The sequence below is a fragment of the Lagopus leucura genome, unplaced genomic scaffold (assembly GCF_019238085.1).
Source record: "Lagopus leucura isolate 7727_CA_CO unplaced genomic scaffold, USGS_WTPT01 Super-Scaffold_760, whole genome shotgun sequence".
NCBI classification, from domain to species: Eukaryota; Metazoa; Chordata; class Aves; order Galliformes; family Phasianidae; genus Lagopus; species Lagopus leucura.
The window spans coordinates 12,897,328-12,913,112 of NW_024962257.1; the positions used below are offsets into that span (position 1 = coordinate 12,897,328).

At 54.6% G+C, this 15,785-nt stretch overlaps 1 protein-coding gene across 3 annotated transcripts in view; it reads left to right on the forward strand.

Annotated features, from left to right (window-relative positions):
- RAB11FIP3 (RAB11 family interacting protein 3) overlaps positions 1–15,602 on the forward strand; it is a 44,315-nt gene extending 28,713 nt beyond the window's left edge. For 2 of the 3 annotated variants that reach the window (XM_042864718.1, XM_042864720.1), the window contains 10 exons: positions 2,434–2,568; positions 5,068–5,103; positions 7,444–7,537; positions 8,298–8,401; positions 9,362–9,502; positions 10,572–10,653; positions 11,509–11,646; positions 12,240–12,395; positions 12,766–12,906; positions 13,619–15,602. In XM_042864718.1, coding sequence (XP_042720652.1) covers positions 2,434–2,568; positions 5,068–5,103; positions 7,444–7,537; positions 8,298–8,401; positions 9,362–9,502; positions 10,572–10,653; positions 11,509–11,646; positions 12,240–12,395; positions 12,766–12,906; positions 13,619–13,732 — 1,141 coding nt within the window. In that variant the 3' untranslated portion in view covers positions 13,733–15,602. The remainder of the gene's footprint in view (positions 1–2,433; positions 2,569–5,067; positions 5,104–7,443; positions 7,538–8,297; positions 8,402–9,361; positions 9,503–10,571; positions 10,654–11,508; positions 11,647–12,239; positions 12,396–12,765; positions 12,907–13,618) is intronic. The other variant, XM_042864719.1, reaches the window with a different exon arrangement.
- The last annotated feature ends 183 nt before the right edge of the window (positions 15,603–15,785 follow it).

A 15,785-nucleotide genomic window follows, 5' to 3' on the forward strand; every position in this document is an offset into this window, starting at 1 on the left:
CCAAAAGCCTCCTGGCAACAAAATATTCCAGTCATCTTGCAATCAGCTCTGCTTTTTCTTTAATACCAGTCCTGAGCTCCAGGTTAGCCCCACACGCAGTGCTCAGCTCCTGCTCTGTCAGTGCCTGGCCTTTCCCGTTCTCCCTTTGGATCTCACCCCTGCAGCATCTCTGCTGCCCAGGGGGGGACTCAGGGGGTGCACAGCCCTGAAGCTCTTACTGCTTTTAGCTGGGGAGTGCCGGGAAGGCAGACTGCAGACAAAGCCCTGCAGAACCTCGGGGGTAAAGAATGCTGTTCTGTTTGAAAGAGAGAATTTCCGCATGCCTTTCAGGTCTGGCCCTTACCTGGGATTATTGTTGCGTGCAGGAAGGTCCTTAGCTGGTGTGTCTTTAAGAATGTGCTGTTTTTCTGAACAAAGCCCTGCCTACCACGTGTGTTTGCACACAGTGCAACCTTACAAAGAGCTGCAGGACGCTGCTGGCTCAGACTGAACCCTTTTCTTTTTTTTTTTGCTGAGGTTCAGCATCACTTGTAAATGGCCACATCCCCGTGCATCACCTCCACGTTACAGGAGCATCAGATGGGAATCATATTGACAAGTTTTCCTGCACACAGGATCAAAGCAGGGGTTGGAAGGGACCTCAAGCCCATGGAGTCCAACCCCCCTACTGAAACAGGTTACCTACTATCAGTAGCATAGCTAGGTGTCCAGATCAGTCTTGAATATCTCCATAAGAAGACCTTCACAGGAAGGCTAACACAGGAACCAAGAGCCTGCAGGGAGCACTGCTGGGTGCTGAATTTTCCTGCTTAGTCCTTAAGTGCGTGGTTATAGGTTGCCACCTTGGGCTCAGCCATCCAGACAGCAAAGCTCTCTACAACACCCAGCGAGGAATGGATGGCAGTGGGAAGCCCAAGCCCCTCATGCACCAACAGGCTGGCTGTAGGTGCTGGGTGAGAGCAGCGCTGCTCCCCTGGGATGGAGGAAGGAGGCAGCAGGGCTGAGGGGTGGCAATATGCCACCAGTGCTGGGTGGGGATGCCCTGAGGTGCGCTGTGGTTGAGCTCTCACCCACTCACCTGGCAGGGAACCAAAGCAGCCAGGGGCCAGGTATATCTTCACGCAGTGAATACCTCTGGATTCTCTTAGGGCTTCTTGTCTAATGGCTTTCCCCGCCTTGATTAATGCTCGTTAAGAAGTGGGCGAAGTGAGGACGCGCTGAGCAGAGCTCATGTGTGGCTGAGCAATGGGGAGCATCCCAAAATGGGGCACGTCGCTCCTCCTGGGTACCACAAAGCTGCAGCCAGCTTCAACCCCGTGCAAAGCCTGAGCAGCTGAAAGGACTGCTGGTGGATGGAGGTTTTTTTCCTGAGATCAAGCCTGCCATGGAGCATAGGGATGTTTTTCCATGTTTCTGCAGGAGTGGAGCGAGGCAGCGTGTCCTGTGTCTGGTCATCTGCTCACCAGGAGCACTGTAGGGGTGGCACAGGCTCTGAGGCCTGGCCCAGGGGTGGCTGGGTGCTGCACCGTGCTGCTGCCTGGAGAGATCCCAAATCCTCCTGGGGTTCCTCAGCATCTCCTGGGGCAGGGCTTTCCAGCGTGGATCTGCGTCACGGGGCCCTTTCCAGACATCTGTTGTTTTTAAGCTTGCTCGTGTTTGCTCACACCTTTACCTGTCTTACTTATTGAACTGCTTTGTTTTTTCACTATTAACCTTTCTTTGATTCGAGTCTGTGGCTTCCAGAAGCATGTTTTCCTGCAGAAGATGGCATTGCATACGGCCCCTAAGTGACACCAACCCCATGCTGCTCAGAATCCCGTGGCCAAACTCCCTTTTGCCCAAGCTGTGCCAGGTGGGAGAACGGCTCCCTGCTTTGCCAGGAGTTGGTGGACGCCTCAACAGCTTGAGCAGCCTAAAGCGAAAAGCTGATCAGACCCATTAGCTCCAAAGGCAATTAGTTTGTACACCTTCACATCTCTTTGCCAGATGATGAGGCGAAGCTGCTGCCTGTGCACTTCACTGTGTAGGAGGCAGCGGTTGGTTCACCACCAGTGTTTTATGAGCATATCTTCAAAGGGAGAAGTTCTTAGAGGTGAAAATCTGACCCTGGTCTGCACTGCTAACAGTGGAGCAGCACAGCTGCTTTATTTCTAGATTGTCCCACTGGAAAACGGGGCAACCAACCAAAGGTTTTGGCTCTTGGACTCAGGGCCGTGCATGAGCTCAGTTTGCAAATCCCAGTGCAAACCAATATTGCACACAGGGAAGCAACCCAGCCTGCTCTCAAACTCAAACAGCCAATCCTACATCTTGTGCCAAAACCTCCCCTGCCCGGAGATGCAGCCCTTCCAAACAACTCAGCTTGTGGAAGCCACAGACGAAATCAGATTGCTCTGTTCTGTCCTGTTAAAATGACACTTGTGATTTCTCTAGCACCAATCCGCTCGCTGCGAAACTGCACAGCATTATCGCAGATGAAGCATTTGAGTTTTACTGTAGCCAGTGCCACAAACAAATCAACCGCCTTGAGGATCTTTCCGCTCGCCTGAATGATCTTGAAATGAATAGGTAATTGGTCTTGTGCGTGGCAATTTCAGTGTTGGGAATGATGCTCTTGAAGGGAAGACTCTCCTTGTCTTGGAAAGCTTTCCTCTGCTGCTGTCAGGCTCGATTCCTGCTTGCAAAAAGGGATGGATTTCAGTGAGGGTGGTGGAGCTTGCAAAAAAAAAGTCTGCAAAAGCATCACAGCAGATGGGCCTTAAATCTGAGCCCTGGGAGCTAACAGGCAATGGGAATCTTCCACGCTGCTCTGCTCGGCCTCATGCACGTCCCATACAGCACCCAGCACGCACTGAGCAGTGCTGTGCTTATGTGGGAACCTGCAGCCCCAGGCTGATGGGCTGTGGTGCTTCTGCCACCCAGGGAGTGATGGTCACAGCCCGTCCTGCCATGGCAGCAGCCCCCCCAGCACAGCTCTCTGACCTGGGGATCTCCTGGGAGACACTGACTCTGCAGCCATAGAAACGGCTTGCACCCACTTGTTTCACTTGCACCCAGCACTGCCAGGTATAGGTGAATAGGTAGGATGAATGTCAGGGCCTTGTGAATGTAGCTTTTGGGGTCCACCAGCTGATTTGGCAAGTGTGGGAGATAGCTGCTTTGATTTCCTTGTTTGGATGTGGTTGCAGTCCGCTGGGGGGAAGGAGGGATGGCGGTGCTGATGGAGGTAATGGCTCTGCTCACAGCCAGTGTGTTCTTTCAAGCCCAAGGCTGTGCTCATGGTCTGTCCATCCTGCAGGGACAGCTCTCCTGGGCCATAGCTTGGGTGAGAGCTGGAAGACAAATGGGAGCTTGGCCTTTCTTAGCAGTACTTCTGTCCCTTCTCTTTCTCAGGCATGTGGCTGCCTTTGCTGTTGGGAGCCTCCGTGTGGCAGCCCTGGGGGTGGTGATGGGGCTGAGGTTGTGCAGTCAGTGAGGAGAGTGCTGGGTTTCCCTGCACGCACCAGCAGCCCCACTCCATTTTGGGTTTCACCCCTGCGAAGCTGAAATGCTACTTGTGTGATGGGGTCCTGTGGTGTCTCTGAAGGAATTGAAGAGGCTTTGTTCAGCTCTGTGCTTTCATGGCACAAATGTCTGGCTCCCTTGGGGGGGGAGGGTTGCCCCGCATGGATCTGCTGCTGTTGCTGGAGTGCAGCATCAGGTGTAGCGGGGGGGGGCTGGATGTAAGTGGGTGTGAAGTCGTGCAAATATGACCTACAAGAAGGGCTGGAAGTCACAGAGGGAGTTGGTGCTGTGATATGAGTGCCCCAAAGCCATAAGAGACGCTGCTCAGCAGGGCTGGCAGAGCTGTGAATGGGGCAGTTTGGAGAGCTGTGCTTTGTTTTAGTGCCCTTGAAGTGGAGTTTGCACATCTCATTCTCTCCTAGGAGAGCCGCAGGTGCTGGCTCTGCTTTCCATGCAGAGGAAAATATTCCTCCTCTCCCCAGCATGGGCTGTACATGGGCTGGCACCCTGCAGCTGTCGGCACACATGGGATGACACCTTCCCTGCCAGCTCCTCCTGCTCCTTGCTAATGGGGCTCAGAGGATGCACCTCTGACACAGCCACAGGTAGCCCTGACAGCAGGCTGCCATCAATCCTTGTCTCCCAGGAGCTGTATTTTTTATGTCTTTAACAGAAAATCACCCAGCCTTATTTTTAATTCCTCCTTCGAAGAACTCATGTCACTGCTGCAGCTCCAGGCAGAACTGAGCTCCCAGCTGACTTTTATTGTTGTTCTTTGAGCTGAGCTAAGCACTGGGGAATGCAGCCCAGCTGAGCTGTTTGCCGTCACCTGTGCAGTGCTGAGTTGCCACCAGCATTGTGTCCTGATGGCACCAATTGGACAGCAGCATTGGTTTGGGTGCACGTGTGAGCCCTGCTCCTTTTGCCAACTTGCAGCTGCAGCCAAGGGAACATCTGGCCAGGAGCTGGTGCTGGAAGAGGCAGCAGGGATGTGGCTGCTTGTGCTGTCATGGTGCCCCGTTGCACCACAGATGGGGGGGTTGTGCACAGCACCATGCACAGCACCAGCAACCCATCGGTGAGCCAAGCAAGGAGGGCTTGTCCCCGTCCTTGGTGTCATAGGGCCCGTGCTTCAAATCCATGATCAACAGCTCCTGAAGTCTGGTAGCAGTTCTTTGGTGTTCCAGAGCCAAATACAGCTCAGCAAGAGTAATAGCAAGCAGTGCAAAGCACACAAATGGATGGAGATGTGGGGGTGCGTGGCACAGCCGGGCAGGGACCCGGAGGGACACGGGGTGCTGGAGCTCTGCAGTGCTGGCAGAGCCCCACTGAGCTCACTGCTATTCTTAGCCCCTTCCTTGGGGATCAGCTTTCAGGGCTGGGACAGGCCGTGTTTGATCGGGTTCGTCATCCCAGCAGGGCTAATTGTGAGGGTCGTGGGGCTGCGTGGCCATGCATGTTGCAGGGGCGAAGGACGTGCCCCGAGTGCCTGCAGTTTCCTGTTTCCCTCGCCGTCCACTGTCAGCTCTCCTAACTCTTTCCTGTTATTTGTTGCTTTTGCAGTCCGAATAAAAGACTCTCCAGCAAGAAGGTGGCAAGGTAAGTTTGTGCTTGGGTTACTGCTGCCGTGGGAAGGGTGCCCGCGCTGGCTGCTGTCAGCATGAGTTTACAATGTCTTCTTTTCTTGGGGAAAAATGGGTCTCATTCTGATCTGTTTTCCATTAGCCCTTCTTCTGATCTGGAGATTGCTCCCTTGTGCCGGCAGCTGGAGGTGGCTGCCAGCCCGATTTCTCCCAGGACAGAAGCAGGGGAGGCTTTTCCCTGTTGCTCAGAGCAGCCCTTGGGTCTTGGCCTCATGGGTGCAGCTGGGATGGGTCAGGTCAGGGGGAGCTCTGGGGTCAGCTGCAGGTAACCTTTCTGTTATTCTGCTTTTTCTGCCCTGTGGCACTGTCCTAAGGCTTGCTGGTGTGCCAGCTGCCCTTGCCTGGTGGATGTTTTTATCCCAGATGGCACAGGAAAGGCAGCACTTTGCTCTGGGGTCTGTCCTGTCTCCATGCACCCCTCTCCCCATCCTGCCGTGTCCTGCTTTTATTCACAACCTATCTCTTCTCTGTTCTGCCCTGCTTGGGAAAACACTGCCCTCCAAGGTCTTTGCCTTTCCCTTCACCCCTTTCCAAGCAGGGGCTGGGCACTCAGAGGAAGGGGCAGCTTGTTAGGATGGGGCCCAAAGTCACCACGCTCCCTCTGGAAGCACAGACCTCACCATCCCCGTGCTCCTGTGCACAGTGTGCAGCAATCTGAGCATTCAGGAGCTGCCCTAAACCTCATCATCTTGCCCTGCCCTTCCCAATTTTTCCTGTGGTCAGCAAGTCTGTCCTCCTGGAAAGGAAGTGAGGCTTTGATATTGAATTTCCTCCTTCCACTCATCTCACTTTGGAGACCTTTGTTGAAAACACGGGCAGGAAAGAAGGCAGAAGGGAGCAGGCTGTCCCATGCTTCCTGTGTCAGGTTCACCTTCTGTCCCCTGCCTGGCAGAGCAGAGGGCAGGATTGGAATTAACCCCATGGGGGCAGAGGTGCCTCCTCCCCAGGGAACAGCCCTGCATGTTAACCACAGAGAAGAGCCAGCTCCTTCAGATCAGCCAAAAGAGCGCTTTTTGTTGCAGGTCCTGTAATTATAATGTGATATTTGCTTTTGGGAAGTGAGTTTTATTTTGGTCAGGGTTCTTTCCCTGACTTTTGTTACCCACGTTCTGCTTGTGCCAAGAAATCTCTGCTGCTCGGGCCCTGTTGTGCTTGGCATGATTTAAATGACAAATGTGCCCAAGACTTCAGAATCTAAATATGTGCTCAGGGCGAGGAGGCAAAACAAGCCTGGTACTCAGCTGTGGTCTCTTCAGTAAATGCCAGCCACGCTTCATGAATATTTGCATGAGCATATTGTGTAGCAGGGTGAGTTTCAGAGCCTAGATGACATAATCACTGGATAATTTAGGTTTGAAGAGACCTCTTGCTCTCCTCCTCCTTTGCTTCTTTCAAAGCCTGGTCAGCCTGCCTGCTGCACAGTGAGGCTGCTTGGGTCACAGAGGGGCAGCAGAGATCCACGGGATGGGGATGGTAGGGCTGGGAAACACCCACTGCCCTTTTTGGGGAAGGAAGGGGACTGCCCAAACCATGGGCACATGTCACTTAACCTGAGCTGACCCTGCTGCTGGCAGACCCTGTGTGTGCTGCTCCACGCAGGAGGAGCCAGCCATGGTGTGAGCCCTGCGGGTACCACGCTGCAGGCTCTGACCCCACATTGCACTGGAAACAGCAGTGCTTTGCTCCAGGCAGCATGCTGGGTCTGCAGGGCTGTGCTGTGACAACCAATAGTGCTGCTTGTGCCATGCAGCAGTGGAGCTAATTGCAGCGGTGGCACAATTAGCACCAATCAGAGCTGGGCAGTGCCCTCAGATGGATGCAGAGCTGTGGCCAGCGATGTCGCAAGGCCTGGCTAATGATTAGCTGCTCTCAGCTAAGATAGGTGTTTCCCAACAAGCTCAGGGTTCTATTTCTCTTCCCATCCACTGCCCCCAGTAGTTAACTTTATCAGTGGCAAGAGCAGAGTACTCTGTCCTGTGGTGGATGACACATGTTCTTAAAGAGAGAAAGTGTGGAGCAGGGGCTCTTATCTCCTATTCCAAAGAGCGAGAGCAGCTGATGGCAGTGTGAAGTCCCTGCAGCATGTGTCCACGTCTGCACTCCGCTGCTGGGGCTCTGGTAAGAGACTGCCTGATGAGGAGCAGTGCTCTGCCAGCACCAGGGAAGGAGGTGGCAGCTGGGAAGGAGGGAAAGGGACCGTATGGTGTGGGTGTCGTCAGCTGAAGTCTCCCTGTCTGGCTATGATGGCCCTGATGGTCGCCCTGCTGTGGGTGGGGATGGCTTTGCTGTGTTACAGACAGCTGCACCAGACCAGCACACTGTCTGGAGGAGCAATGGAGGAGTCCTACAGGGACACGTTGGAGTGCACAGAAGAGGACATCACAGACAAGGTAGGAGCAGGGCTGTGTGTGCCACAGTGGTGGCACGCAGGGCTTTGGGATGGCTGGGCTGAAGCTCCTCTTGCTGCATTGCCTCTAATCCTGTATTGAATGAAGGAGACATAACCTGAGAGCTTTCTGTCCCCATGCAAAGAAGCCTGGCCCTGGTGACAGCATCTTCCACTGGTGGCTTTGTGATGGTCCTCATGGGATGGTAGGGCAAGGAGGACCAGAAGGCTGTTGTTGGAACACCTCTGGTTAAGAATAGTGAGGGGAAGGATGGAAAGTGAAAGATGAGTGAACTTTGCCTTGCGTAAATGTTTGCTTGCAGTGATGAAACTTTCAAAATGGCTTTTTTTAGTTCTGCAGTCAGGAGCTGAAAGCTGTGTGGAGCAGCATGGGAAAGGGAAACATGCATGTGGCTGTTTGCAGTTTCATTTGCCTGCTTCCCCAGCACAGCAGCACAGTGGTTCAGGCTCTGTTGACGTGCTGCTGGCTGCTTTGTTTGTGCATGGGTGTGAATGAGACTCAGCCGGGGTCCTTTGCTCTGGGCATTGCTGTAGCATCTTGTTATGAAGAAGGGAAGCAGGGAGGCGTTTGGCCCCATGTTTCTACTTGGGACACGTGGGAAACCAAGGTAGAATCTGAGCAAAAGCCTGGCTGCGGTGGCAGCTGTCCCCTTTTGAGTGCCTCCTGCTTTGAGGGGGGGTTGGGAGTGATGCACTGCCTGTTGCTGGGGGTCTGTGCTGAGCTGTGCCTCTCCCCCACCCAGGTGGTCTTTCTGGAGAAGCGGGTGACGGAGCTGGAGAAGGACACAGCTGCCAATGGTGAGCAGCACAGCCGCCTCAAACAGGAGAACCTGCAGCTCGTGCACAGGTAAAGGAGTTGGCCAGGCTCTCCTTGGGATCATAGGGTTCCATGGGTGCTTTTCAGGGTCACAGGCACATCCCCAGGATTTGCTCCCTGCAAATATTCTGCTCAGTTGCATGCAAACACGGAGCTCTGTGGGTCTTTCCTCGTGTGCCCACCTCTCTGTGCAGCCCCAGGGGTTGGATCAGGGGGGCTGCAGGTTGGTGTTTCCTGGAAAGCTGTTCAGGGAGAGGGGCTTTGCTCAGATGGGTGTGCAGCAGGGTCTGTGCCTGCTCTGCCCCATCGCAGCCCCACTGATTTCAGCCCCTGCTGCAGCACAGCCCTGTGGATCCCACGGTAACTGATGGCTGCCCTCCCTGAGCTGGCAGGCTCCTCTCTTCCAGCAGCATATTTACACCCGCAGATAAACCCTCCAGGATTTATCTATAGGGCTGTAAGGCTGTTAAGTAACAGCTGTGTCATGGAACCAAGCAATTCAGACAAAGGTTTCTCTAAGCCCTGATAAACTCTGCAGCAGAGGGGAATGTTTTCACTTTAGCAGCTTGGCCCAGAAGTGTCAGCCAGCTTTTAATCAAGCCTTGTACTTGCTGCTGGTTGAAGAATAGCTTTATCTGGCAAAAGCCTGTCTGAGCAAAGTGGCTGCTTGAGGGACAGCCCACAGGCTCCCAGCAAAGCACATCCTGAGCAGCTTCCCCAGAGCAGGGCTCTGATTGAGGTGGCACAGCTCAGGCAGTGCCAGCACTGAGACCCACAGGTGTGCCATAAAGTGATTGCTGTGCTCTCACCCTCTTCCCCTCTCACTGGTTAACCTCCTTATTAGCGGTTTGGATGCACCATGGAGAGGTAGAAAAATGGGCAGGGATACCACACAGCTTATTTTATTTGGGGATTTTGTGGGCTGTCTTGCTTTCTTGCTGCATCCAATGGAAGAAGTGAAGCTCTCTGACATCTCTCTCCTCTCCACAGAGCGAATGCTCTGGAGGAACAGCTGAAGGAGCAGGAGCTGAGGGCTGACCAAACACTCCTGGAGGAGATCAAGAAGCAGAGGGAGATGCTGAGCAAAATGGAGAGGGAGAAGAGCATCGAGATCGAGAACCTGCAGGCCAGGTGGGGCCAGGCAGGTCGAGTGGTGGCAGGGTTCCTGGGCACGTGGGCAGGATTACCTCAAATCAGTACAGGCCCTGAGGTTTGGCTGCTTCTCCTTCCTTCCCTTCATCCCAAAATCAGGCCCCTCCACCAGCATGGCCTCAGACTGTTCGGATTTCCCCGATAAGGTTTCAGTTTAGCTCCTGCTCCCCATCCACAGCTCTGCCCTGCAGCGTGTGAGTGCAGGTGGGGGTTGTTAGCACTTGTTTGCATGAAAGATCCGTGGAAGTCCGTTTGATGCTCAGATGTGACTCAGCTTTTGGAAGCAGGCAGGTGTCTGATCCTGCTCCCAAAAGCTGCCATGGCTGTTGAGCAGATGCAGGCTGGGAGGGAAGGCGAGGGCTCAGCCCACGACGCAGGAGGGTTGGCAGGGGTGTGCCGTGGCTGCAGGCTGCTCAGAGGCACAGAGGGGGTACTGAGGCAGAGTTCGACCCCATCTCGAGAAGGAAGAGCTGTCAGACAGGCGCTGGCTGGGCAGGGAGCTCTGTGCAGCCTCTTAGCTTCCCAAGGAAAGAGTAGCATGGGAGGTGGCCTCATTTATTGGACAGGTTTGTTATTCAGGGGGATGTTTTTACCACCTTTCCAGAATGCATGTTGCTCTCATCCAGCCCTTGCAGTAAATGAAGCCCAGATGCACTTCATTTGGTTGGTTGGTTGATTTTTTCAATCGTGTGTGTGGTAGGACAGTTAGCACAGCAGATAGCTGTTGCTTTACCTGAAGGACTCAGAGGTGAAGCTCTGCTTCCTGCTGTCTGATGCTGAGGTTTGCCCATGAGCACAAAATGAGCATTCAGTTGAAAAAAATAACATCTGATCTGGTTGTGGAGGGCATGGGCCTGGAGAAAGGACCTGCCCAAGTTGTGCAGGTTTCCCTTTTTTCCCTTGGGAATGGGGATGGTACAAGTCTCAGGGTTTGGCGTGAAAAGATGAATCACTGCTGGCTTTCTTCCAGCAGGTCCTGGTTCGGTACTGCTGGTGATGCTTCAGCCCAGTCTGCTGCACTTTCTGACAAGTCTCCTTATTGTTGCAGGCTGCAGCAGCTGGATGATGAGAACAGCGAGCTGAGGTCTTGTGTCCCTTGTTTAAGAGCCAACATCGAGAGGCTTGAGGAGGTGAGAATGCATGTATGTGTGTGCCAGAGCTTCTGCCCTCCCCACAGCTCAGGGCGGGCCCAGCAGCACTGACACCACAGCCTGACCTCGGGGCAGTGCTTTGCAAGCAGGTTCACAGTGCCTGGCTGCAAACCTGGTGTTAGAAATGCAATGAGCCTGAGCTGGCAGCCAGCAGCTGGAGCAGCGGGTGGCCTGGCTGCAGGAAGGGACTCGTGCCCTCTGCTGGAGGCAAGTCCACAGCCCTGCGGCTGCAGCAGGAAGGGTTGAGGTCTGCTTCGTGCCCAGGCACACAGCTGTCACTGAGATCCACATGTTGAGTCTTCAGAATGCTGTGTTCTCTCACAGACCCTCTCCCCGTGCCGGGGTTGGGAGGCTGCAGCCTGACAGGGCCGGATGGGAGCATTGCCAGTGATGAACTTGCAGGTCTCACTTCTGGCACAGAGGTTGCATTGTGGCTCTGTTGGAGCTTGTGGCGGATGTAAGATTAAAACTGATGTGAAACCAGAGCTCTGCCCAGCTGGAGGCCCTCCAGCATTGCACCCATTTGCAGCCTCTGAGCCCACAGAGCACTGCCCGCTGTGGCCAAGGCAGCGTCGTCCTCATGCCCTGTGGCCTTGTAAGCACTGGATGGAGAGAACTGCTGTGTCCTGGTGGCATTTGGGGCTTTTGGAAAGCCAAAGGCTTCCTCGCAGGCAGAGCCAAGCCAGGAGCCTGGGCACGGGGTGGGTTGGTCATAGGAAAACAGGGAAATGCCTGGCGTGGGGCTGTTGGCACCAGCAGGTGACAAACTTCACCCAGCACCTCCAGGCTGGGTGGCAGTGAGCCCTGTGACCACTGCACTGCGTGTGCTTGCAGGAGAAGCAGAAGCTGCTGGACGAGATTGAGGACCTCACTGTGCAGCTCACAGAGGAGCAGGAGAACAAGAGGAAGATGGGGGACAAGCTGAGCCACGAGAGGCACCAGTTTCAGAAGGAAAAGGAGTCGACACAGGAGGTGAGGAGTTTGGCTGCCCACTGCAGCCCTGCCTTGCCAAAACTTGGCAGCTTTGCATCTCTAGTTTCAACAGCATCTTTAAAGCCAATTTTAAGAGCCTTTGGTCATGTCTGGGTGGAGAAAGGTAGTACAGCAGCTTAGCTGTATAACATCTGTCACTTTTGCCTGTGTTAAAATTCAACCAAGCGCATCTGCCTGCACCTGGAAACCCATTAGGGCTGTGCCACCCTTGCCAGTTGCTTTCTCGCATCAAAGGAGCTGTGGCAGCAGCACGTGGAACCAGCAGGTGCTTGCAAAGAGAGCAGGTTGGGGGAGAGCTCTCAGCTGTCTTCATGTCCAGGGGCCAAAAACATGGAACCCCTGCCACCTCTTCTAAGTAATTCCATCTGGAGGCTCAAGCAGTGCCTGCCATCATGGCAGGAATGGAGTTTGGGGTCTCAGAGTGGAAATTGCTGTTGTTTTGGCATAATGTGGGGATTCACAACATGTCCCATTGCAGCAGGAGGGAGCTGGTCCCAGCCAGGAGGCCACCCGTGTGTCCCACGGGCTGCAACCAGTGCCAGCACTCAGCTGTCCTCTTCCTTTTGCTGCAGCTCATTGAGGACCTCAGGAAGCAGCTCGAGCACTTGCAGCTTTTCAAACTGGAATGTGAGCAACGGCGAGGCCGGAGCAGCAGCATGGGGCTGCAGGAGTACAACAGCAGGACACGAGAGACGGAGCTGGAGCAGGAGATCAAGCAGCTTAAGCAGGTAGGTGAGGCTGGGAAGGGGGAGGAAACATTCTGCAATAAAGGATGCTGTTTCCCCTTTTGCCTGGCTCCTTGGTTGGTGGGGTTCTCCCTCCCAGGAGCTGCTCACGCATGGAGCATCCTGCTGCTTCTTGCTCCCCTGTGCAGGGACAGGAGAGCTCAGATTCTTCCTCTGAAGGGCATTGTGTGTATGTAGGACCCATGCATGCTGTGTCCCCTAGACTTGTCCCACATTTCCAGAGGCTCCCCAGTCACAGTCAGGAGAACGTGTGCTGTTCCCAGTGCCCTGCAAAGCCCCAGCTGTGCAGTGGGGTTGGATGGATGTGCTCGGGGGCACCAGGCAGCACCTGACGTGTGGTTGTTGTGAACAGGATAACAGGAGCCTGAAGGAGCAGAACGATGAGCTGAACGGGCAGATCATCAACCTGAGCATCCAGGGAGCCAAGAACCTCTTCTCAGCCTCTTTCTCTGAATCCCTGGCGGCAGAGATCAGCTCAGTCTCCAGAGATGAGGTGCGTGCACAGGGAGCTGCCTCTTTCTGACCGCGTCTCCCTGGGGTGCCTGGGGCTTCCCCTTCCCACCCAGCAAACAGGAGCCCATGTGGCCATGGCTGCAGTACAGTTCTCTCCAAAACCCCACCTGGGAGCTGTCATGAGACAACACAATGATTTAAAGAGCGTTTGGGACTGGGACAGGAGAGGTATAGGTTGGATATTAGGAGGAAGTTTTCCACCCAGAGGGTGGTGAGGCACTGGCACAGGTTGCCCAAGGAGGCTGTGGGTGCCCCATCCCTGCAGGCATTCAAGGCCAGGCTGGATGTGGCTCTGGGCAGCCTGGGCTGCTGGTTGGTGACCTGCACACAGCAGGGGGTTGGAACTGGATGAGCGCTGTGCTCCTTTGCAACCCAGGGCATTGTAGGATTCTGTGATGATTCTACGACTTGCCCTAATTCATGGGAATAGGGGATTCTGCTGCCTTCCAATTTGTGGCACTGCTTTGCCTTCGCTTCCTGGGCTGGATCAGCAAACACAAGTGTGTGTGTGTGTGTCTGCAGCTGCATTAACAGCCCAGCAGCTGGGACAGCTGCACTGGAGACCTCTAGTCCAGGGGTAGGGCTGAGCAGGGCTGCTGGCTGAGGGCATCTCCTCCCCGTGGAGTCATGGAACGATGCCCTCCTCCCATCCCCAGACAGCAGCGACCACTTCTCCCTTCTCTCCCTCGCAGCTCATGGAAGCAATTCAAAAGCAAGAGGAGATCAACTTCCGCCTGCAGGACTACATCGACAGGATCATCGTGGCCATCATGGAGACCAACCCCTCCATCCTGGAGGTGAAGTAAGGGCGGCCGAGAGCCGCGCGCTGCGCACTCTGCCATGGCTGTGGATTTGGTGCTCTGAGAGGAGGAAGAGGGACTCGCAACAGTCTTTGCTCTTGATGAAGGCCCAAGGAAACGTGGCGTCGGATCGGTGGGGAATCAGGCGGCGCAGCAGCGGGGCAGAGAGCCAGCAAGCAGTGAGGCTCTGTTGTCTGACTCCATTCTTTTGCAACCCTACCCGGCTTTGAGGGGCGAAAGGGAACCTGGAGGAGAAATGGAGGCAACGGGGCAACCGTGGGAAGGATTTGGGACGGCCCCGCACGGGTGTGAGGAGGGCTTCCTCTGAACTGCAGGGGTCAGGATGGAGCTGGAACGATTCCCCCCCCTCCCCAGCTGCCCTACCCAGCCTGGGTGTCTGCTTTGCCAAAGTGTCCGTGACACACTCACTCACCAGGGCAGATGTGGGAAAGAGGGAAACACGTCCTGGACTTGTAGAATTATGGTGATGATTATTATTTTTTAATTAACTTAATGCAAATGTCTTCATCCGGCTGGCGCAGTTAATCCTTGCCCTGCTGCTTTTGCTTGGGAACGGGTCGTGTGCACGGAGCGCGCTGGCTTCTCACTTGCTGGTGGCACGGAGAGGGGAGCAGCCATCCTTGGGACAGGGCGTGAGTGCAGTGTCACCCACCTCCTTATTTATTTTGCTGTCTGTGGCTCGCTGCCCTCTGCTCCCATGGCTCCAGGGTGGGATGTTGCTGCAGGGTCTGCGCAGCTCATGGCAGAGCCGTCCCCTCCATCCTGCTTGCAGGGATTGGGGCGGAGGTGGTGGTGTGAGGGCTGAGCTCTGTGTGCTGCCCCAGCATCCCAGCACGGAACGGGGCTCTGCTGGTGATGGCTGTGATCCCGGAGGGAGAACCCGCTCCTCACCCTGTGCTGGGGATAGGGATGGGGTGGCTGCTCTGAGCTCTTAGCACACCCAGCATCGCCCATCCCTGTGCTGCCAGGGGCAGGAGGTCTCTGAACTCAGTGCCAGCTGGCTGGGAAGCACAGACCACGCTCACGGCGGGCAGCTCGTGGTGACCGCAGCGAGGTGCATCCGTGGGAGCAGCCACTCATCCCACTGCCCCAGGATCTCTCGCTGCACCAGGCCCACGGAGCAGCTGTTTCTCCTGCTAGCCAAGCTTCGGAAACATCAACGCAGCCCAAAAAACAGGGGAGCAGCAGCGACCCCCAAAATGCTTCCGAGCGCATCGCTGTGTTGTGGGTCAGCCAGGGGCTGTCCCTGCAGCTGAGCCCGGAGCCGCCGCCGTGTCCCCACAGCACGGCCATCTGACACAGCCCTGCACCCAGCCTGGGGATGGAGCCACGTCGTGTACATTTCCAGAGAAGCTTTGGGTGTAAATCAGTGTATACATGGAGAGGGAAATTTTTCTATCTTGTAGAGTAGGTATTTTTATAGAACGAAGGTTGATCATTTTTTTAATACTTTAAAAGAAGAGAGAAATGTATCTGTGTATAACACAAAAGCATATATATATATATATATGTATAAATATATAAATATTGGAGATCTGCCTTTCTCGACTTGGGGTCACCGATCCCCAGTTCCTACAATCGTCTTTTTTTCCTGTCGCTCACAAAGAGGTACTGTAACTGTAAATAAGCACCAGGAAAAGGTTTTAAGCAAACAAAGCACTGACTTGCACATTCACCATGCTTTAAAGCCCCTATGAAAAACAAAAACAAAAACAAAACCACACCGACCTGTCCTTCCTGAAAACCTTCCTCTCTCCCCACCGGTATGTGAAGGAAGTCCCAAAAGGGTGAAAGCAGTATTGTCTTAAATGATGTATTGATTCTCGTCCCACTAAATGCTGTTACCATTCCTGTCCTTGGCTCTTCCTTGCTGTGACTTTGTGGGGTCTGTGGGGTGGGATGGGGGGGAGCACAAGGCACTGGGGATGGGCATAGGGACTTCCAGAGCCAGTGCTGTTCTTGTCCCCGTGTCCTGCCTGCTGCCCTATGGGGATGTAAGTGAGGACATGGAGCTTCCCTTGCCTGCAGCCTGCTGGGT